At 47.4% G+C, this 22,592-nt stretch overlaps 1 protein-coding gene across 1 annotated transcript; it reads right to left on the bottom strand.

Moving 5' to 3' along the window:
- Positions 1-902: 902 nt before the first annotated feature.
- LOC147636557 (calcium-dependent protein kinase 13-like) lies at positions 903-21,038 on the bottom strand. The gene is made up of 8 exons (XM_086799985.1): positions 20,079-21,038; positions 19,813-19,936; positions 19,573-19,716; positions 19,309-19,461; positions 19,097-19,212; positions 18,821-18,988; positions 2,163-2,393; positions 903-1,957 (listed from the first exon to the last, which is right to left on the bottom strand). Exons 1-8 carry the CDS (start codon positions 20,574-20,576, stop codon positions 1,796-1,798), a joined length of 1,596 nt encoding a protein of 531 aa, XP_086656111.1. The 5' UTR covers positions 20,577-21,038; the 3' UTR covers positions 903-1,795.
- Between the last annotated feature and the right edge of the window lie 1,554 nt (positions 21,039-22,592).

The following is a 22,592-nucleotide window of genomic DNA, read 5'->3' as shown; positions in this document are numbered from 1 at the left end:
CCTCTCTCTCCCCCAAATCTAAAAAACACGAGTATAAGAGATCCTAAAAATATGGTTTTTTAAAATTTAAATCTTCAACATTTTATACTCAAAAGAGATCCCCCAATCACATGTAACCCTTGAAAGTAGATTTTCAAGGTCATTTTCAGTTACTACCTCATTGAAGCCCACATATTTTTCCATCGTATCTCATGCATATCTTTAATTGAACCACTTACTTTTCCAAATTTATATCTATAAAATCTCTTGGAACACCAACTACCTCCTTGTCCATACTCTTCCGTTTTAACATAACTCTCTCTCTTTCCCAAGTTTGAAAAACACAAGTATAAGAGACCCTAAAATTAGGTTTTTGGTTATTTAATTTTTAACATTTTGTATTAAGAAAAGGTATCCCAATCATATGTAGCCCCCAAAAATGGCTTTTCAATGATCTTTTCAACCAATAACTACCTCATTGCAATCCCCCACATTTTTTCATCATATCTCATAAATCACAAATAACATAACTATTTTTTAATATGTTTAAAGGACCCTAAATTAAGGTTTAGGATAAAAATGTATTAATTTGGTACCTTGTACTTGAAAATGACTCCCTAACCATAGCTAACCTCAAAGAATAAATTTTTATCACTCACGAGTTTTTGCCCACACGTACCTTCTTGTAGAGTCTCTATGAAAAATATCTCCTATGATTTTTTTCGCCATCTATATTTCTATTTTAATCTTACTCTCTTCTTTGATTTTTGACCTTGGTCTAAGCCATGCCTCCCTTAAAGGATATTAAAAACATACGATAGCTCTCCATATTCCTATAGAGAAGAGGAACATGCATCAATCAAATGTCCTTATACAAGACAACTATTGGATAATGCATCCACTTCTTCACTTAGGGCTACATGTAGATGGAAGTAAATTTTTGTATTCTCATTACTATTAGTAATAGAATGATTTGTTGTATACATGGTTAAATTATTGCATACTCTCATTCACTTTCTCATCACATACAAATAAAGTGCCAATTCTTGGAGGTGGATAGGCTCATCGCTTTGAAAATGCCACCACCAAGTGTGATGTTTCGAGAGAGATTCACATACCATATACACACGTCATAGTTGTGAGGGTTCTAAAGCAACCAATGTTTCTTTTCAGTGCACAATGGTGCAACTCCATGTGTCCATGAAGTATTGATGTTTCCTCTATATATACGGCATCGAACTTGTGCATCTCAGATGCCTTCAACCACTATGCAACCCAATAAACTCCGCCTTTGCATGTGGGATAACTTTATTAAACCTTTGCATCCCCTTGAAGAATGGCTACATTCTTGCCTCAAAACAATCAACCACAGCTAAACTTGTGATCAAAAGTCGAGTATATCCAATGCATGTATCCAATACCTGCACTAACTGCTCTTACAAATGTGGGGTTACAATACACAAAATGCTACAATGAGATGGGAGTCTTGGCTGAAAACTTGACAACTCCCTCAATGTGTTTCGTAAGAGATTTTGCTATTTGACATGGTCATCCCCAAATGATAAAAAATGCAACCACCCAAAGGATGGTCAAAGCAGCACTTTCAAGACTGCCAGAAAAGTGTATCAAAAATACCTTAATTTACCAGAGACTCAAGGCCTGACCCAAACAACAAAAGAGCAGCACAGCCCTCTTAATTTGCCACTAGGCATGTGTGACCGAAGCTCTTATCTGCTTTTTTTAAATGAATCAAAGAATATGTGCTTTCCTTTCTGTCGTATAAACTCAGCCCACACCTGATCTTTTACCGTTTGTGTCATTTCTTTTTATTGATTTCTTGCATTTGAAGGGAGCCATCTTCCATTAGTTTGATGCTCAAGCTGTTGAACCTTTCCCGTGAGTAATGGCGGGAAGCCTTTCTCCAGTCTGTCCCTGCTTGCATCATGCTTGCAAACTCTTCATAACTTATTTGGCCATCCTGCAGACATCATCCAAAATGTTTGAAAAACACAATGCTACTAAGGTTCTTTACACAACAGACCATAAAACCTCGGCAGGTGGCTATGGATGGCCCATAAGCAGCCACCCCCTGCTCACCCTCATCAGATCCAAGAATGGGTGGGGTATATGTGTAAGGGGCTTAAGCTATATAATTATATCGTAATTAAGCACAAACACCCCACCTTATCTGTATCAACTTCATTCATGATGTCGGTTATTAAGTCTGCATCATCAGGACCTAAGTCATCAGTCAAGGCTTGTTTGAGTTCATTGAAGTCAATAAAACCATTCCCATCTTTGTCGAAATGAGAGAAGGCCTCGCGCAAATGCTCATCGTTATCCATCCTTTGGAGCTGGACAGTCAATGCAGCGAACTTTCCGTAATCGAGAGAACCATTCTTATCTACATCAGCCTGCAATGGCAATACAGAAAATAATTTAGGATCACCGTTTGAACACAAAAGCAGCATTTACCTCTCCAGCATACTGAAGAAATCTCAGTACAGATATTTGAACAACCAAACAAGATAATTTATCAACCATTATCTAAAGAATAAGAAGAAAGGGAACAAAGCTGCCATAAACACCATTCCCCCAGTTGAAAGCAACATGTGACAGCTCATCTTTCATTGGAAAAATATGCCAAAGGTGAGAAAATTTATCTTGGTGATAAGCTTATTCCCACACATGTGAAGAATAGGAAAATGAGCATGTTAGAGGTGCTTGAAGCCCTTAAGGCGGGGAAGTGGAGATGGCAAGGTCATCATCACCAGAACGACGTCCCAAATAGGGACACAGGGTCTATGGGACCCCACATCCGAGGATGCCAATCTAGAACTGCAACAGGACTTTGTGACAGATATTGGGGGATTCAGGGAGACTTTCACAGGATGGGACATCATCTTCTACACAGAGATGCACCAGAGCCAGAGCGAGGAGAGGGGACTACCACATGTATCGGGATACCAGTGGGAGTCAGCTTACCGGGCCCGCCGGGAGGGGGTACGAACAGCAGGAGGGGTGAGGGGATCAGGAGTAGTAGCATGTTAGAGGTGCTTGAAGCCCCTAAGGCGGGGAAGTGTAGTAGTGGTTTTATTCAGAACAAACAGCCCATGGTTAGCATAGTCAAAGAGGGGTGAGGAGGCCCACTAGGAGATGCATTTGTGGTGGCATGCTATTTCACCCCGGATTCTTCACGATATGCCCCATAGGACCGGAGGAGGTTTCCATACACAGCTCTCTCTGAGGATATCACCAACTTCTTGGGACTAGGCGAGGTCCTCTTACTTGTGGACTTCAATGCTAGGACCAAGAGTGAGCGACACAGATGTCTGATTTTGAGGACCCTATCAGATTGCATGTGATAGACGAGGATGGCACGGTGCTACAATGGACCTCACAGAATGATGGAGACATCACTTTCTATGGGAGATGCCTCCAGGCTCCTACAGCTTGCCTCACACCGCAGTCCTGCTACTAGAATGGGATGGCACGGTGGTCTACATCAAGAAGCCTTACTAGTTTTACGTATAATGGAGGCTCCAGCACAGTCGATTAACTTATGAGATCGCCGGAACTAGCTCCGTTGATACCTGACTTTACCATCCCACCATGCCCACTTGGTGCATCTCTGTGTTATGAGGCCACCCTATTTATTGGGTATTTTATATATTTTTCCCTTGTGTAGTTAGTCATGAACTGTTGGCCTGTTTCATCATGCAGTTGGCCAGGTTCACACTCTACTATATAAGGCATGCTCACTTGATCAATCCATTCCCGTGCACATTGTTCAACACCTCTGCTGGCTATTGCCATTGTAAAGCTTGTTGCTATTATACAAGGTGATCTTGTCCAACTCTGGCCATCTTCTTTGCTCTCTCTCATTGTTGTTCTATTTATGCTTCCGCATGTGCATTCTCCAACATGGTATCACTCGCTTAGGTTCACGCTGCTCCATCATTCTGCAATTTGCTCGCCGTCTTCTTCTACTGTGCTGTGCACTTGCTTCCATTACTTCTCCTGGCTGCAGATCATCATCAAACAGTGACTGCGTTTTATCACCTTGTTGCGTTTTCTGGTCCAGCCAGTCATCTCCTTGCTGTCGGCCAGCCTTACAGGCTGCGTATTGTGCTACACAGGCAGGTTCTTGGAGTTGTGGCTGCGTTTTCTGCCCCAGCATCAGTTGATTGGTGAGTTTCTTGCATGTGGTGTTGCCAGACAAGTGGCACTACTTTTTCTTCTTCCTCCACGAGTCCCTACCCTTCCGGTAGGAGGTTCCCAGTGGTTCTTGGATTGTTTTGCTGCTGTGCAGCCTCTTTCTCTCTCAGGTTTGAGAGGAGGCTGATTGTTCCTGGTGCCTCGCTTTGTTGGAAAGCATTCGAGAGGAGTCTTGGAGTGCTGAGGTTTGTGTACTTTGTTGCTGTGTATATGGGTTCCCTCTTGGAGGAGGCATCTATCCTTGTTTCTCAAGAGCACGTAAGGTTCCCTCCTAGTGTACAGGATCAAGCACTTGTTACAGTGCAACAGACAGGACGGTGTCACTATTCTTCTTCTGGAAAACAAGTTCATTTGGCCAAGGATTGCAAATCCAAGGGTACAGCCCAGGCCCAGGACCAACTTTTCAAAGACGGGCAATGACCATACACAAGATAATGACTCAGATTCTTCTAGTAACACATCTAGGGCTCCCAGGGCGCTTCTAGCTCAGACAGACCCAGATGGTGTACTTCTCTAGTATACATGCAATTCCCCCCATGTGCTTCTAGCCAGAGGAGGCTTGTGGGCGGAAGAGGGGGTTAATTGCAGCTCCACTTACTGGTGCATGGGAACCGTGATTCGGAATTCCAAGCATTAGACATATGGCAGGTCATGGTTATCTTTTGTGTGGCAGAGATTATGAACTGGATCTATTCCGAGTTCATTGTTCGAGGCTTTTCGAACATGATGTGTTTTCCGTCCACTTTTGGGGATTATGGGCCCAGTGTGTCCAACAGCTCATCATCTATTCTTGGAGTTCACTGCACACTTGTGTGGGAATTCGTAGCCAAGCAAAGTTCCTTGCTGTTTGTGGTGGGTGCTCTCTCCGAGGTGATTCTAGTATTCGCGGTGCTGGAGGGTCCATGGTTGCATCTTCATCAACTTATCTTCTTCAGACTCTTGCATACTATGAGCGGCAAAGGGGGTGTTAGAATTAGTGCATCTTTGTGTTATGAGGACACCCTATTTATTGGGTATTTTATATATTTTTCCCTTGTGTGTAGCTAGTCGTGAGCTGTTGGCCTATTTCATCATGCAATCGGCTAGGTTCACACTCTACTATATAAGGCAGCTCCTCATTGCTCACTAGATCAATCCATTCCCGTGCACATTGTTCAACACCTCTGCTGACTATTGCCATTGTAATGGTTCTGTGTATCTGGTATGATACTGGATGCCAGATTACTATGTAGACAGTTAAGGTTTGCATATAGGAAGGTTTGCATATAGGAAAGGGGCCAACCCATAGGGCTACCCCAAGGACAGATGTGGGTGTAGAAACACCCCCATAGGGGCCAGGAAGGCCTTGGCTGTACCCACCAGCCATGGGATGGCCATGGAGGGGCTGTATGACAGCCCTAGGGCTCCTGGACAGGTGGCCAACTAGTTACACAGTCCCTAGGGGACTGTATGCCAGGTGTGGGGCAGCCCACATAGGCTGCCCAGCAGCCAGGTTTGAGGCGCCTGATGGCCAGCCTTTATTTTAGTCATGCGCAGCATTTTCAGCATTTAATGCTGTATTTTTCTAGTCGTGGAGCATTTTTAGGACAGCCGATTGCTGTAGATCCAGCCGACTGGCTATCCTGAAGGGTATAAATACCCAAGCCACAAATCAGTTCATTTATCTCATCATTCACCAAGTGCTAAAGCTGAACAAAGGGCTAGGACAGCCAAGGACAAGCTAACGCAGAAGGGGTGTAGGATTGAAGGTCAAGGGCAAAGATCCATCTCAGCCGAGAAGGTTCAGTCAGTCTTTTATTTTCAGTTTTGCATCATTCTAATAAAAGCAAATACACCATTCGTGGTGGGGGCCCTCCAGAGGGTATTCAGGACCCAATACTGTGTCCACTTCTCCCTCCCTCTCTCTCTATTTTTCTGCACATCTATATTCAGTTTTGTGCGTTAATTTCGTCGCGACAAGTGTGCTGTTTTTCAAGACATTGAAGTTGCCGATCTCCCCCGAAGCTTCCGCATGGTACAATGGTATCAGAGCCTACTTCAAGTGTAAAGATTCAGCAAGAAACCAGAAGAATTTTCTCGCTCGTGTGGTTGGTTTTCAGACTCCGGTGGACTACCCCTTTCGGAGTGACTCCTGTCCCTCGAAGGACAGTTGGTTTTCAGCCTCCAGAAGTCTTCCACACACACTGTGGATGGTCAAATTGCGCTCCCGAAAGGAAGTGCGTTTTCCTGCTATGGCGAGCTTCGACGACGAGAGAGACCAAGAACCTTGGGACCAGAGTGCACCACGCAGCCCAGCTAGGGCTTCAAGCATGAGTGTTACAGAGATGTTCCAACAGATGATGCGAGTAATTGCAGACCAGACGACCAAGTTGGAAGAGCAGTAGGTGTAGATCTTGGCTCTGGAAGAGTGCACCCGTTCTCCAGCGCCACGTTTTCCATCTCCTCCTCCCTCTGCTTCCGTATCCCAGATTCCAGATCCTCTACACAGGGACCCTCTCGCAAGGTCACGACCGCAGCCGAGTTCCATGCTTGAGTTGCAAATGCGTGCATTGGAGATCCGACAACGCGAAGACGAAGCCATGCGACGCGTGGAACATGAGCGTTACCTTGCAGCTTTAGACGCCAGATTGACACCAGCGACGCCCTCAAATCATTTTCCCGAGAAAATGAACTTCAGTAAGTAAAATGGTAAACTCGACTCCACAACTCTTTATTCATGGTTGCATTAGTTTGAAGCTTACTTTGCCACAATTAGAAAGAACGATACTGATAGAGTGATCTTAGCCAATTGGTACTTGGAAGGTGAGGCCATTCCTTGGTGGACCCAGTGGGCTCAAGCCTCATGCCCACACCAGATTAGGTATGGTAGCTTATGTATGGGACGAGTTTGTCCGTGATCTTAAGCAGCGGTTTCTACCGCTCCATTACCTTGAGCGACTCGAAAACGAGTTCAAGAGAGCACGTCAAAACGCGCAACCAGTCCTTCAGTTTGCCAATAGAATTTCGTCTTTATGTTTGCAATTAGGCTTATCTGATTCGAACAAGAGAGGGCAATTTTTGTATGGCCTTAACACGCAAATCCAGTCGGAGGTGCGTATGTTTAGGCTAGCCACCTTTGAAGACACACTCTCGCTTGCGCAAAGTGCTGAAATGAAGCATAATGGTGGCAAGCCCAAGACTTCCCAACCGGCTACTCCCAAGGCTACTGCCTCGGGGGGAAAAGGCCAGAACCAGACGGGGTCTTCCCCAAGACACAGCACGGGAGCCTCTGGCTCCAAGAACTCGAACAATGCGTCCAGAGGAGATTTCTCAATACAAGGAGGAGGGTAGGTGTTTCTTTTGTCATACAAAAGACCACACTTCTTGGGAATGTCCTAAGAAGACTACACTCTCTCTCTCTCTCTCTCTCTCTCTCTCTCTCTCAAGCCTCTTGAGTCTTCCAACTTCCAAGCCTCTAGGCTCTCACACAAGCACTCTAGACTCTAGAGTCTAGTCTCTAGTCTCTCTCCCTCAAGGCTCAAGCCTCTCTCTCTCTCTCTCTCTCTCTCTCTCTCTCTCTCTCTCTCGGCTGCAACTACAGGCGCATGTGCTTTTTGGCCAGTGGGGAAGGCAAGCAACTCGCGGGCTGTAGAAAAGCGTAGGACTGGACTGCACGTGGGTCTCTCTCTCTCTCTCTCTAGTGAAAGGCTCCGCAGGTCTCCAAGAGCAACCGGCGGCTGCAAAACAGGAGGCGGACTGGACTGGCAGCAACACGTGCTTCTCTCTCTCTCTCTCTCTCTCTCTCTCTCTCTCTCTCTCTCTCTCTCTCTCTCCAGTTCGCCCTTTCGCCTCTCTGCCCATTTCGCCTCTCTGCCCAGTTCGCCTCTGTCCGCCAGTTCGCTTTCGCCTCTCTGCCCAATTCGCCTCTGCCCGCCAGTTCGCCATTTCGCCTCTGCCTCAGTTCGCCATTTCGTCTCTCTGCCCAGTTCGCCATTTCGCCTCTGTCCGCCAGTCCGCCAGTTCGCCTAAGGTTTGGCAGTTCGCCCCTTTCGCCTCTCTGCCCAGTTCGCCCCTTTCGCCTCTCTGCCCAGTTCGCCTCTGCCCGCCAGTTCGCCATTTCGCCTCTGCCTCAGTTCGCCATTTCGTCTCTCTGCCCAGTTCGCCATTTCGCCTCTGTCCGCCAATCCGCCAGTTCGCCTAAGGTTTGGCAGTTCGCCATTTCGCCTCTCTGCCTAGTTCGCCATTTCGCCTCTGTCCGCCAGTTCGCCTCAGGTCTGGCTCCTGTTCACCCACCCACCCTTGCTCAGGCCCCCAAGGCAGCAACATAACTCTCTCTCTCTCTCTCTCTCTCTCTCCTCCCTGCCTGTGGGAAGGACTGCAGAGTGATTTGGAGGAATGGCCCCGAGTCTCCAAGAGAAACTCGAGGCCCTCGAGATGGCAATGAAGGCACTAATCAAGGAGAACAAGAAGACATCCGATTCCAACCTCAATGAGGTGGAAAACAAACTACACAGGCACATCATAGCTCTCGAAGCACGGGTCACGAACCTCGAACAAGAGAACACGGCACTTAAGGAGGAGGTGAGTGCATTGAAAGTGGAAATGGTAGCCATCAAGAATGCTGAGAAGGAAGAAGGGGAGATCAATGACAACACTCTCACGGCCATCAAAGAAGAGATCTCCAAGGAGATCACAAAGGACATGGAGGGAAAGCTCGAAGCCAAGCAATCAGGATGGGTCGAGGTGGTGAAGAAGAACATCCGTAAAGAAGTGAGGGAGGAGACTCAAAGGGAAGAAAACCAAATCATTCACACCACCATTGAGGAGGAGAAGATGAGGCATGCCCGCCGCCTCAACATTCGAGTCACAGGTATAGTCGAGACACCCGACTCCACTCCCGAGAAAGATGGACAGCTTCTATGCATGAAGCTCGGCTACAAGGAAGAGCACCCTCTCCCCTTCACCAAAGCATGGAGAGCCAGGAAAGACTCAACACGCAAGCGAGCCCTCATCCTACAGTTTGCAGGAGAGACGGAGAGGGTCACCTTCATGAGGAAGAGGGTCATACTAAGGGTTTAGAGGGAGCTCCTATTTTCTTGGATGACGATCTCACGAGGATGCAGCTTGAGCATAGGAGAACTTGCATGCCACGAGTCTTACACGCGAGGAGAGAAGGCAAGAAGGCCTTCTATCGAGATGGTCGGGTCATCATTGATGGCCGGCCCATGGATTAGCGGTTTGGGGCCTATGGGACACAGACCAGGCCACTGACAGAGGTACACATAGCAGTATGGAACTGTAATGGTTCACTATGGGTGCAGCCTGGACGACTGGAGCATGTTATGGTGGGGAGAGACATCATACTTCTGACAGAGACACATCAGAGCCCAGAGAGAGAGCTACCTCGAGTAGAGGGATTCCAGTGGGAGTCGGCATACAGGAGGACCACACGCCAGGGTACCTCGAGAGGGTCGGGGGGAGTAGCAGTCCTATTCAGACGGGAGCTACAGGGGAGACTGAGAGTGGTAGCACAGGATCCAAAGGCCAGATACATGTGGATCAGCTTACAGCTCTCACAAGACAGGGTTATATACATAGCTCTATGTTACTTTTCTCCGTCAGGATCCTCCTATGTCATTACAGAGGACATGCCACACGAGGAGGAGACAGGAGCCTCGCCATACACTTGTCTGTCAGAGGAGATTATGCATTATTCTACACTGGGGGAAGTATTTCTTACGGGCGACTTCAATGCCCACACACAGAGCAGACAGTGTGAGGTGTATGACTATGATGACATGGAGATCCTCCACCCTGTGGATCCAGAGGAGATAGGGGCTAGTCGGGCATCAGAGGACACTAGACCAGACAGAGGACATTATGGGGACCACTTACTAGAGTTGGGAGCCAGGCATCGTCTCGTTATTTATAACGGGATGCTACAGTGGCCGGGATCAGGAGGGCTGACATGCTTCCCACATGGGGGTCATACACGGACCGGAGGCACGGTGGTAGACTACATTATGGGGTCTTTGGAGGCATCACAGCTTGTCACCTCATTCTCCATTCCACCTCGTCCTATTGGGGCAGATCATACATACTTGGCATTTTCACTAGCCGGATCACCAGTATCACCAGCCCCCCACATACCGACGCCACACACTACCATCTACTTCACACATGACATGGCAGACATATACACTGGCAGAGTAGAGGATGGGCTCCTACTCATGGATCCCCTGGCATCTATGGATACCATTACAGCCCAGCTCGCATCACTCCTACACACGGCTGCATTACAGAGCTTCCCACATCGTGTACACTCAGGAGAGCCTGCGAGGCCTGGGACTATGCCCCTGAACAGATGGTATGATGACGAGTGCAGAGCCCTATACTCACGGCTCCGCATACAGAGAGCCTTGGGAGCCATCACAGAGCAGGAGTCGAGGAGAGAGATGAGGAGACTTACTCGCCGCAAAAGGCGGGCCTTCGCAGAGATACGGAAGCTAGAGATCTTTCATTTCTTCATGAGTAGAGATAGCCCTGTCTCATGGCGGCACTTCAGAGAGCCCCGGACCCTGACACCTATTGCAGACATGGCACACATATGCAGAGGGTCTATACCATGCCCCACAGCAGCCACCTCAGCCACAGGAGCCTCGACCTACCACAGCTAGCTTCTTTACCCACTCGATGGTACAGGAAGCTATCCGCCGCCTACAGCATGGACGGGCCGCCGACCATATGGGCCTGCAGGGTGAGCATCTCATATATGCAGTGGATTCTTTAGCTCCTTTTCTTGCACACCTGTTTAACAGGGCACTAGCAGAGGGTTTGCCTGCGGAGTGGACGATGCACACCATTGTGCCGATTCACAAAACAGGGGATATGCTCGATCTGAGCAACTACAGGACGGTTATGGTTGGCCACGTGCTGGCCAAACTCTATGGTGCAGTGCTGGAGCAAGAGCTTAGCTTATATGCTGAGCGAGCAGGTTTACGCTCATCAGGGCAGGCAGGCTTCAGGAGAGCTTTCTCTACCACTGACCATGTATTCACTTTGAGATGTATGATTGATCAGGCCAGAGTGAGGAAGAGAAAGCTCTATTGCTGCTTTGTGGATTTCCGCAAGGCATTTGACACAATACCACGAGAGAGGCTCTTTCAGCGCCTGCAGTCTCTTGGCATACCAGCAGATATGACATGGGGCATCTATGCATTATATGAGCAGGTTTTTGGGCGAGTCAGATGTCCAGGAGGTATGTCCGAGACTATTGCTAGCACCATTGGTGTGAAGCAAGGATGCCCACTTTCCCCCACGCTATTTGGGTTATACATTGATGAGGTGGCTGACTTCATTACACGGGGAGGCGGAGATGGAGTTGATTTAGCAGGTACCTCAGTACATATTATGCTCTATGCTGATGATATTGTATTAGTGTCTGAGTCCCCAGGTGGTCTACAGCAGCATCTACATGCACTCGATGATTTCTGCACACAGAGGGGTCTTACTGTGAACCTTGGGAAAACCAAGGTTATGGTCTTTCATACATCGAGACAGGGCAGGAGTCAGCTGACATTCACTCTCGCAGGATGCCAAGTGGAGGTGGTGACATCATACGTGTACCTAGGGGTTACCTTCTCTACAGCAGCCACACGCTTTACCATGGGTTCAGCAGCCAGAGCTAGATTGACAAGGGGATATGCAGCATTGGCTATGCTAGAGAGACAGTGCCACCAGGCGCATTTTCAGGAGCCCCGGACGAAGGGGTGGCTATTTGACACATTAGTCACACCGGCATTGATGTATGGAGCAGTAGTATGGGCGCCAGGCCTTGCTACCCATTGGTGGACACAGATAGAGAGACCACAGGCCCTCATGATGGCACGCATGATACGCAGCAAACCGTCAGTACCTCATGACATTATCCAAGCAGAGTTTGCTGCGCCTCCTATGATGGTAGAGGCCATATTCCAGACTACATGCCTGCTAGACAGATTCAGAGAGATGCCACAGGACAGATTATCATACAGAGCTTTTCAGGCATCTAGACAGTTGGCTGAGGCAGGAGACAGAGGATCATGGTATGCACAGGTCACACATTGGTTCTCACAGCATGGCCTAGACATGGATCATCTACCACCATTCCAGTATGACAGGGATGCACCACATATCCGTCTCTCTCATAGTGAGAGGAACAGAGTATTGAGACAGGATCTATGGCAGCTCTATACACGAGACACATGGATATCACCTACACAACCTCTTCCACCGAAGATGCTATACTACAGAGATCACTTCATGAGTATCACTGATGATGGATTTATAGAGAGGCCTAGATACATGGAGGGCTTTTTACCACACGGCTCCCGAGTGGCTATTGGTCAGCTCAGAGTTTCATCACACCGATTGGAGATTGAGACTGGCAGAGCAGCACGGATCCCCCGAGAGGAGAGAGTATGCAGATTGTGCAGAGGGGAGGTGGAGAGTGAGGAGCATTATGTATGCAGATGCAGAGCATATACAGCCATCAGAGAGAGATATCCCATTTTATTCAGAGAGCCACATTCCCTACGCCAGATCTTTGAGGCAGCAGACCAGCGCATACTGGGGAGATACATTCTAGACATACAGCGCCACAGAGAGACATTATTACAGGCTCAGACAGCTCCAGAGGGGGGGCGACAAACACAGATTACTACATTTTTTCAGAGATCCATACCCCTCCCAGCCCCTACACGGCAGGGAACTACTCTCCAGAGAGCAGAGACACTTAGAGCCCACAGGAGACAGAGGACACCTGGCTTTCGGACACCACGCCTATACCAGAGAGAGATGACAGAGATCAGAGCTCAGTTTCACAGAGAGGGTGCGGAGCGACTGGCTCGCTTCAGAGCACACCCAGGCATGTTCTTCAGGGAGCTGTGGACACCCCCTTCACTGATGTATACCATTTTATACCCCCAGTATGGTACAGGATGGAGCTAGCTAGGTTGCATATCATGATTGTATACTCCATGCATATAGCTTTGCATTCTCCTAGTAGTAGAGCTCCATCCCCTCCACACCCAGATTCAGCTTTTTTATTCAGTACTTTTTCATTTTGTTGGGATGACAGAGGATACCCCATACAGGTACTCCGATTTGTCTCATAGGCCGAGTTCGGTCTTTTGGAAGACGTTAATAAAATCTTTCTTTCTTTCTTTCTTTCTTTCTCTCTCTCTCAAGGCTCAAGGCTCAAGGCTCAAGGCTCAAGCCATCTTCAACCATGGCATCCTCCTCACGTGCCGGGGCTTCCCGTAGAAGGACAACGGGATGGACATGGTGGGAGGAGGTTAACTACACCCCATCCACTCAAGGAGGCGGTTCTCGGCCATGGGCATGCAAGCTTTGCCCGTACCGGCGAACGGGTGGCGCCGACAAAGTGCGAGCCCACCTCTTGCGTGAGAGTGGGCATGAGGTGCAGTTTTGCACGAATGTCACGCCCGAAAAGAGATGGGAACTTCTTGACAAGCTTGCCGTCTACAAGGCGGTCGAAGCAGCAAGGACGACACCACGAGTGGCCGTGGATCCAGCGACGATGGGGAGAGGAACTCAAGCCTCTACGATAAAGTCATGTGGTGGATCACGATCATGCACGCCATCACCTTCACCATCGAGTCGGAATGTTGCTTCATCCATGACGCCGGCACCCTCCATCTCCACGGCCTCTCAACCATTACGTGGCCCACGGCGACAATCTACACTTGGGAAGAATTGGAACCCCAAGTTGAAGGAGGAGGGAGGAGGTGGATATGGCGGTGGCCCACTTCTTCCACGACCACATTGCCTTTCAAACAGCTAGGTAAGTCCAATCGATCATTGCCAATTCATCATTCATGTTTTCATCATCCTAGTCTCCCTCTCATTAGTAAATTGCTCTCTTGAATAGGTCGGAATACTTCAAGGTCGTGGTTAAGAAGATTGGGGAGTATTGCTCAGATGTACTTTATCTCATCTCATGATGCATCCGGCATCGGGAAGAGCGCGGAAGTACTTGCGACGGAGTGGGCTACCACCATGGAGATCATTGGCCCCAAGCATGTAGTGGGCTTTGTTGCGGATGGGAAGCCTTCCAATAGGGCCGCGGGAGCTATCCTCCAAGGTATGTATGGACAGGTCACGGTGTCCTTTTGTATGGCTCATTGCCTAAACAACCTCCTCAAGGAGCATTGCCATGGATCAACCCGCTCATTGAGGAGGCCAACACCATGGTCTCCTTTGTCCTCAACCACCAAAGACTTCAGCATGAGTTCAACAAGAGGTCCTCTCTCTCTCTCTCCTCAAATATTCCGACACCCGGTTTTGCCTACAACTTCCTCATGTTAAGCCCGTTGAAGGATTGTAGCGGTGCTTTGAGGGGGCTTTTCCTTAGCGACGAGTTTGTTGACATGCAAGAGTCCCATACAAACACTGGCCAAGAGTGTGGGTTATGAGCGGATGACGCCTCTTGGTGGGAGCGTGAGAAGACCACGGATGCTATGGTGAGGCCCGTAGTCCACCTATTGAGGATTGTAGACGCTATGCAACCATGCATAGGCAAGGTCTACGAGACCATGGATCGCATGATAGAGAAGTTGAAAGACTTCGTGCCTGACGAAGACAAATACGAGGACATCCATGCCTTGTATCTAGGAAGGCGGAATTCCTACTACTCTCCATTGCATGGAGCAGCTTATGTGGTGAACCCAGAATTCCAAGGCAACAAGAAAGAGAGCGATCGGGAGATGAGCGCTGGATGGAGGATCATCTTGAACCGTCTCGTACCTGATGCATCATTTAGGCGCAAGATCAGGGACCAGCTTTCCATGTACAGGTCATTTTATGGCTCCTATGGCTGTCATGATGCACAGATTGACCGCTCCAAAGTTGGTGCTGCTCTATGGTGGGAGGACTTTGGTTCAGATGAACTGGAGCTACAGCAACTGACCATCCGCATACTTAGCCAAGCTGTCAGCTCCTCTTGCTTGGAGCAACTTTGGAGCACCTACAGCCATATTGCCTCTAGGAAGAGGAACCAACTCGAGGTAGAGCGTGCCAATGACCTTGTCTTCGTCAACGCAAACTTGCAAATGCTTTGCAAGAGCGTGACCAAGAAGGCAGATCCCTTCACCGAGTGGGAGATGAATCAACGAGAAGAGCAACAAGAGGATGAGGTGCAGCAGCAACATGCCAGTGAGGATGAGAGTGAGGATGAGGTGCAAGGTGGTACCAAACGTTATGTGCTGTACGGATCCGTACGTACTGTACGTTGTTTGGTACGGAAAAAAAATTAAGGTACGTAAAAATACATACCATTGGTAAAAATACATAAAATCTCAGAAATTTCAGCCACCTACATAGAATTTTAGTCCATGTCCACATTGACATATAAAACTTTCGAAATAGAGACACAACAAGGTCACAAACCTACTAATTCAAAAGTGAGAAATTAGAATCACAAGTCGTCAATCATACTTAATAAGTTAATCATACTTAATACTTAATACTTATTACTTAAGACAAGTCACATTGTCACAAGTGAGTCGTCCACAGATGGTGGGCTAAGGCTCTGAGAGAGAGAGAGAGAGAGAGAGAGAGAGAGAGAGAGAGAGTTATGTTGCCTCCTTGGGGGCCTGAGCAAGGGTGGGTGAGTTATATTGCCAGCCGTACTGGGCGCCAGTGGCGAACAGAGAGGGCGGCTACGCACAGAGGCGCGAAGCGAACAGGGGCAGTGAGGGCAAAGGCGAACTGAGGCGGCGATGAGCAAGGGGCGGCCCAGGGAGAAGGCGGCGGCGACAGTAGCGAAGAGAGAGAGAGAGTGCGACTGTAGAGAGGAGAGAGCATGGTGGCTAGCTCTTACCGGAAGGTTGAGGTCGTACGGCCTCCAGAGTCCAGACGCAAGATGCAGACACAAGACGCAAGCACGCCGCCCAAAAAAAAAGGTACGGATCGATCCGTGCGTACGAATCCCCATACGGTACGGATGTACGGTACGGATTGGATCCGTACGTACGTTTTGATCCTACCTTGATGAGGTGCAGCAGCAGCATGCCAGTGAGGATGAGAGTGAGGATGCGCTTGATGCTCCTTTGGCACAAGCTACCCATGACCATCAGGCGAGCACTTCACGTGGATGATCATTCATGGATCATGATTCAGGGGCCTTACTACTTAGCTCTAGCCTCTAGCCTCTAGGCTTCAGCACTTTTTGTCATTGACTCATTTGAGTCCTTCCATGTATTCTGCCTCATTAAGGCTTAGTCCTGACTCTTGAGTCATGACTCATTTTGTATCTACTTAATTATTAATACAATCAACCGTCAACGCCTTCACTCTTTGATTGGTATATTTTGTTAATGACTCAAAAGCTTACCATTTTAGTGTAAATTTGTGCTCATTTTGATGTACTTCCAAAGTAGAATAAGTCTAGAGTAGAAAAACTTTTTAAAAAAGTATTTTTTGAGTGTCGTTCCCTCCCCGTTCTCCCGTTCCCTACTTATGGCCGTCCCCTGTCCAGTCCCCATCCCCCGTTACCGTCCCCCGTCCCTTGTGACTATGGTAGACAGTTAGGGTTGGCATATAGGAAAGGGGCCAGCCCATAGGGCTACCCCAAGGACAGATGTGGGCATGGGGAAGGTGTAGAACCACCCCCATAGGGGCCACGAAGGCCTTGGCTGTACCCACCAGCCATATGGGATGGCCATGGAGGGGCTGTATGACAGCCCTAGGGCTCCTGGACAAGTGGCCGACTGGTTACACAACCCCTACGGGACTGTAGGCCAGGTGTGGAGCAGCCCACACAGGCTGCCCAGCAGCCAGGTTTGAGGCGCTTGATGGCCAGCCTTTATTTTAGTCATGCGCAGCATTTTCAGTATTTAATGCTGTATTTTTCTAGTCGTGGAGCATTTTTAGGACAGCCGACTACAGTAGATCCAGCCGACTAGCTATCCTGAAGGGTATAAATACCCAAGCCACAAATCAGTTCATTTATCTCATCATTCACCAAGTGCTGAAGCTGAACAAAGGGCTAGGACAGCCAAGAACAAGCTAACGCAGAAGGGGTGAAGGATTGAAGGTCAAGGGCAAAGATCCATCTCAACCAAGAAGGTTCAACCAAGAAGATCCATCTAAACCAAGAAGGTTCAGTCAGTCTTTTATTTTCAGTTTTGCATCATTCTAATAAAAGCAAATACACCATTCGTGGTGGGGGCCCTACAGAGGGTATTCGGGACCCAATATTGTGTCCACTTCTCCCTCTCTCTCTCTCTATTTTTCTGCACATCTATATTCAGTTTTGTGCGTTAATTTCGTCACGACAAGTGTGCTGTTTTTCTGAGCATTGAAGGTACCAATCTCCCCCGAAACTTCCGCATGTTACATATAAAAGGTGATCTTGTCTAACTCTCTCCATCTTCTTTCCTCTCTCATTGTTGTTCTGTTTATGCTTCCACTTGTGCATTCTCCAACATCGACCCCACGGTTACATCGCCTTCACCCTTATCTACACACTAGCTATCCCACCACAAGCACCGCCCATCTCACACTACATCCAAATCCATTTCACCCATGATTGTGATGTTATCTATGCAAATCAACTCTACCGTCATCTCTTGGATTAGACCCATCTACATGATAATACTTCCACCGTGAACATTGCTTTTATACGCATCAAGCCTCATCTTTTGAACTAGACTTTAATAAGGGTGTTCAAACTTCACACAAACCAACTCCGAAATACCCAACAAGTGATGGGAGGTAATGCCTCACAAACCTTCAATAGTCTCTATACTCCAACGCTAGCAAAGAAACAAGACAAGATCCCCGCTTCAAACATGCCCAATGTACTATATCAAAAGCGTTGCGGAAGTCCACAAAGCTCCAGTATAGTCGGTGGCCATTTGCTTTGGCTTGCTCAATGATAGCACAAAGCGTGAATATGTGAACCAGTGTGCAAAAGGTACTCTTGAATCCTTCCAGCCCTGGTGCCCTATATCCCTCTCTCTCAAGTATAGATTAATAGAGCTTGGCCAAGATATGGCCGATCATGATGGTTCAGAAGTTATATTAGGATCCATGGGGTCTCTTGCCTTATGTATAGGCGCAATAGTGTGTGATGACTAGGTGGGGGAAAGCCCTCTAAGAGGGCCCTATTAAACATATGGGCTAGGAGGGTGGTGGATGTGTGGGCATGTTCCTAGATTCATGTAGGTATATCTTTATGTTGCATTAGAGAGAGAAAGTAGAGAGAGAGAAGATAAGAGTCGATGCCAAATAGGGTCCCAATTACCCACTAAAGGGCCCCCTTGCAAGCAAGAGTATTTGCTTGTATTTCTTTGGAGAACTTTGTACAATGATAATGAATGATGACTACAGATGGACTGGCTCCCTCGATTTTCGTATGATCCAAATTCCCCATAAATTAGGCTTACACATGAGGACAGGAACCGGGTGATCTAAAGGGCTATACACGTAACACATGGATCACACCAATAGGCCCATTGCCTACCAGCCTATTGCCTACCAAGATGCATTACTACAAAGATTATTTCCTGAGATTCACAAACAGATAGTTTCATACAGAGACCAGGTATCAACTTCAAATTTGACAAAAAGAAACACTTACGGCCTCCATCAACTGTTGAATTTCATTTTCAGCGAGCTGAGAACCGAGCTTGTGAAGGCCTGTCTTAAACTCTTCAAAGCTCAATACTCCATTCTTATTAGTATCCATCATGTTGAACATGTTCTTGAGTCCATCAACTTCTTCACCAGATAAAAGCTCTGCGATAACCTGTAACACTCCCCAAAACATGCTTATACTACACCGGGGTCTAGTGGTGACGAAACCATGATATGGTAGCATAGTTACTGGATATGCCCTAGGAGATGGGTAGCATACCCGTAATGCTTTTTTCTTGAGCTTATTCATGGCTGAGAACTGCTTCAACCTTGAGCGCACTGTTTCACCGAGAGGAATTTCTGGGGCCTGTTTAGCATTCTGCAACCAAGGATGATCTGCAGTTGTCATAGCAAAAACTCAAAGCTTTCAGCATCAAAAGAGCATATTCGCAAATCCACATGGCGGATTTTACGAAGACATGTACACAGTACTTAGAACTTCCTGAGCTGTAAGTCTGCGCCTAGGATCAGGTTCCAGCATTAGGCTAACCAAAGACTTTGCTTTCTCAGAGACCTTGGGCCATGGATCTCTTTTGAAGTCAATCACACCACGAAGGATGGCCTGCGCAACACCCTGCTCCGTCTCTGCCATTCATAGAGAAAGTTGCTTAACCTTTGGGCAACTACTCATAAGCTCAAGAATGCATGACACAATGTTGAAGTTGCCTTAATTGTTGCACTTGCAGATGTTAGTACCTGCCCAAAACGGAGGCACTCCACATAGCAAAATGTATAGTATGACACCTGCACTCCAGACATCTACCTCTGGTCCGTAGTTACGCTTTAGCACCTCTGGAGCCATGTAATAAGGGCTTCCTACAATCTCAGAGAATCTCTCCCCTGCAGCAGACAAGGTTCCTAAGGTAAGTAAACATCACCGCCATGGGTAGCCTGATACCATCTAAGACCCAATCACTCCTACATAAGAGAACATACCAGGCTTGAACACGACAGAGAGACCAAAGTCGATCGCTTTTAGAGGCGAATTTTCCCTGTTGTTTGCAAACAAAAAGTTCTCTGGCTTCAAATCACGATGCATCACACCATGCTTATGGCAGGCCTGCAAGACAAATCCAAGGAGGCTGGTTGGTGTGACTACAATCGCCTTTCTTGAGCTATGGCTATGGCAACATTGCTATTGCCATTGCCATTGACATTGCCACAGCCATGGATACAGTGATAAATGGCCTAGAAGAGATCACCTGGACAACTTCAACAATCGTGCGCGTGACATTGGCAGCCGCTCGCTCATGGTAGTGCCCACGTGCCACGATCCGATCGAACAACTCCCCCCCTTCACAAAGCTCCATCACAAGATGTACGGCATTATCATCCTCGTAAACACACCTGAGGGTTACAATATGCGGGTGGGGGGGCAGATGATGCATGATGTTAACCTCTCGCCGCACATCCTCTATGTCAACTGCAGTCCTCAGCTTGCGTTTGGAGATAGACTTGCAAGCCAGAACCTCCTGGGACACCCTGTCCGTACACAGGTATGTGATGCCAAATTCACCGCGCCCCAGCTCTTTGCCTAGGATGTATTTATCAGTAATATCCTGCCCTTCCGGGACTGACAAACCGTTGGAAAGATTCCTAAGCACAGTGAGCTTGGGAGCCCCTGCTGTATGGGAGGCCTTGACCTCATAAGGGTTTGGTTTCGGAGGTTTAGGTCCAGGAGCACTACAGCAGTTTCCCATGGTGTGTCTGTGTTTGCATTCACTCTAATCTAGAAAGAAGTGCAAAAGGAACACAGCGGAACTGGCTTACCAGAGATGAGGTTTGTGAGATCTAAAGGCCTGCAAGCCGTCTGCTGTTGCGGAGGAGGCAATTTATGGAGATGAGGGTATGCTGTGGCTGTGGCTATGGCTATGGCTATGGCTATGGCTACGGCTACGGCTACGGCTACGGGGATGGCAAGGGTATGGTTATTGCGAAGGCTACGACAACAGACCACAGCAGTTCCAGAGAACCCATTCAACCTTCTTCTTTCCTCCTACCTGTTTTTCTGTTTCAAGGGAAGACGAAGGACAACAAAGGAGACAAAGAGAGCTTGCGCAGGAGTTGGGCACGCGGGCTGCTGCCCCAGAAAGAAAAGTCAAAAGACTACCTCCTCTCCCGGTAAACCACCCCGGCCTGCACGCTCTGATACCTTCCTTTTTTTTTAAATAATACGGACAACTCATTAATCAAATGCCGGTTTTACTAAAATGTATCGAATTCAATTAATAAAATTTCGTTTTTTAGTGTATTTAGCCCATTTTTTAGTGTATTTAGCCCATTTTTTTATTTTAAATCAGTAATAATACACTATAATATCGTTTCTTTCTGTTAAAATACAAGTGAATATCTTTAGCCTTCACCGAGTAAAATACACTATAATGTCGTTTCTTTTTAGCATTGCTAGAGTCATTATCAATGGTGGTAATTGTAATCAACCTCCCAAATATGTCTTTAGAGGTAGTATGATCTTGATTACAATTAACTAGTCTATTCACCTTTACCTTGGTATGGTATTAATTAATGCTCACTCTCAGCTGCATCAATGCCTAAGGTACCATTAACGGTAGGAAAACGATTGTGGAGTATGCAAGTTTGTTTCCCTCCCTCTCCCACTTACACGGCGATCATCCCCCTCTTGCACTCGTCAACCCACTGGTCATCCCCCTGGTGCACTCACGCACCCCCCTCAGCCCACTACTTATTCGCCTTTATCACATGCCCTTGCCTCTCCAGTGCAATAAACTCAAAGCCCCATCCTTTGTGTGTGTGTGTGTGTGTGTGTGTGTGTGTGTGTGTGTGTGTGTGTGTGAGAGGGGGAGGGAGGGAGGGAGGGAGGGAGGGAGACCCTTCACCTTGCAACATGTAGCCTCCACGGAAGGAGAAGATGGTGGTTTGGGGGGCATCGGGGTAGAGGAGGAGGAGGGGGGTGGGGGCTCGCCTTGCAACATGTAGCCTCCACGGAAGGAGAAGATGCTGGAAGAATCCAAAGAGGAAGAGAGGGGCAGTTGTCAGATTGTGATAGATTTTTTCCTAGTTTGAACCTTGCAAAACACCTTTTAGAAAAAGGCATATTCGTAAAAGTTGCCAAAACAAGCAAATTACAATAGATTTTTGCAAAACACCTTTTTTAAAAAATGCACATGCATAAAAAAATAATAGGGTGCACGAAAAAATAACCAAGTGCCATTCTTTTTTTCTTTTGGGATCTTTGTGCTCATGTGCATGTGTGCTGTTTCATGCCGCCGTCAATAACCAGCAAGTTTTGAACCCAGCACCTCATGCATGGGACTTCAACACCTTACCGCTAGGCTGTGTCTCCGTTGTCATGACTCTTTCAGATATCTCATCAACTTTCTAGTACTTTCAAGGTATATCTTGCAAACTTTTTCTCCTCTTTTTTTTTGCTAGAGTGTAGAATTGAAACCGTTGGGCTACAACGTTGGAGGCATCTACTCTTACTTCACTTTTGGTTCAACTAGTAAAATACACCATAATGATAGTTTTCACAGCATTGTGACAAATTCATTGTCATTGTTATCATCAATTGTGGTATTTGTAAATCAACCTCTGTAAATATGTATTTACAGGTAGTAGGATCTTGATTACAATTACTTTGTTTGTCATCAATGATGGTAATTATAATCAACCTCCAAAATATGTATTTGGAAGTAGTAGGATCTTGAATACAATAACCATGAGCTAATGGGGCCCTT

This window comes from Cibotium barometz, chromosome 7 (genome assembly GCF_041138505.1).
Source record: "Cibotium barometz isolate CiBa-2024 chromosome 7, ASM4113850v1, whole genome shotgun sequence".
NCBI lineage: Eukaryota > Viridiplantae > Streptophyta > Polypodiopsida > Cyatheales > Cibotiaceae > Cibotium > Cibotium barometz.
Note: the sequence above shows the minus strand (reverse complement) of the source record. Positions and strands in the feature narration are given on the sequence as shown.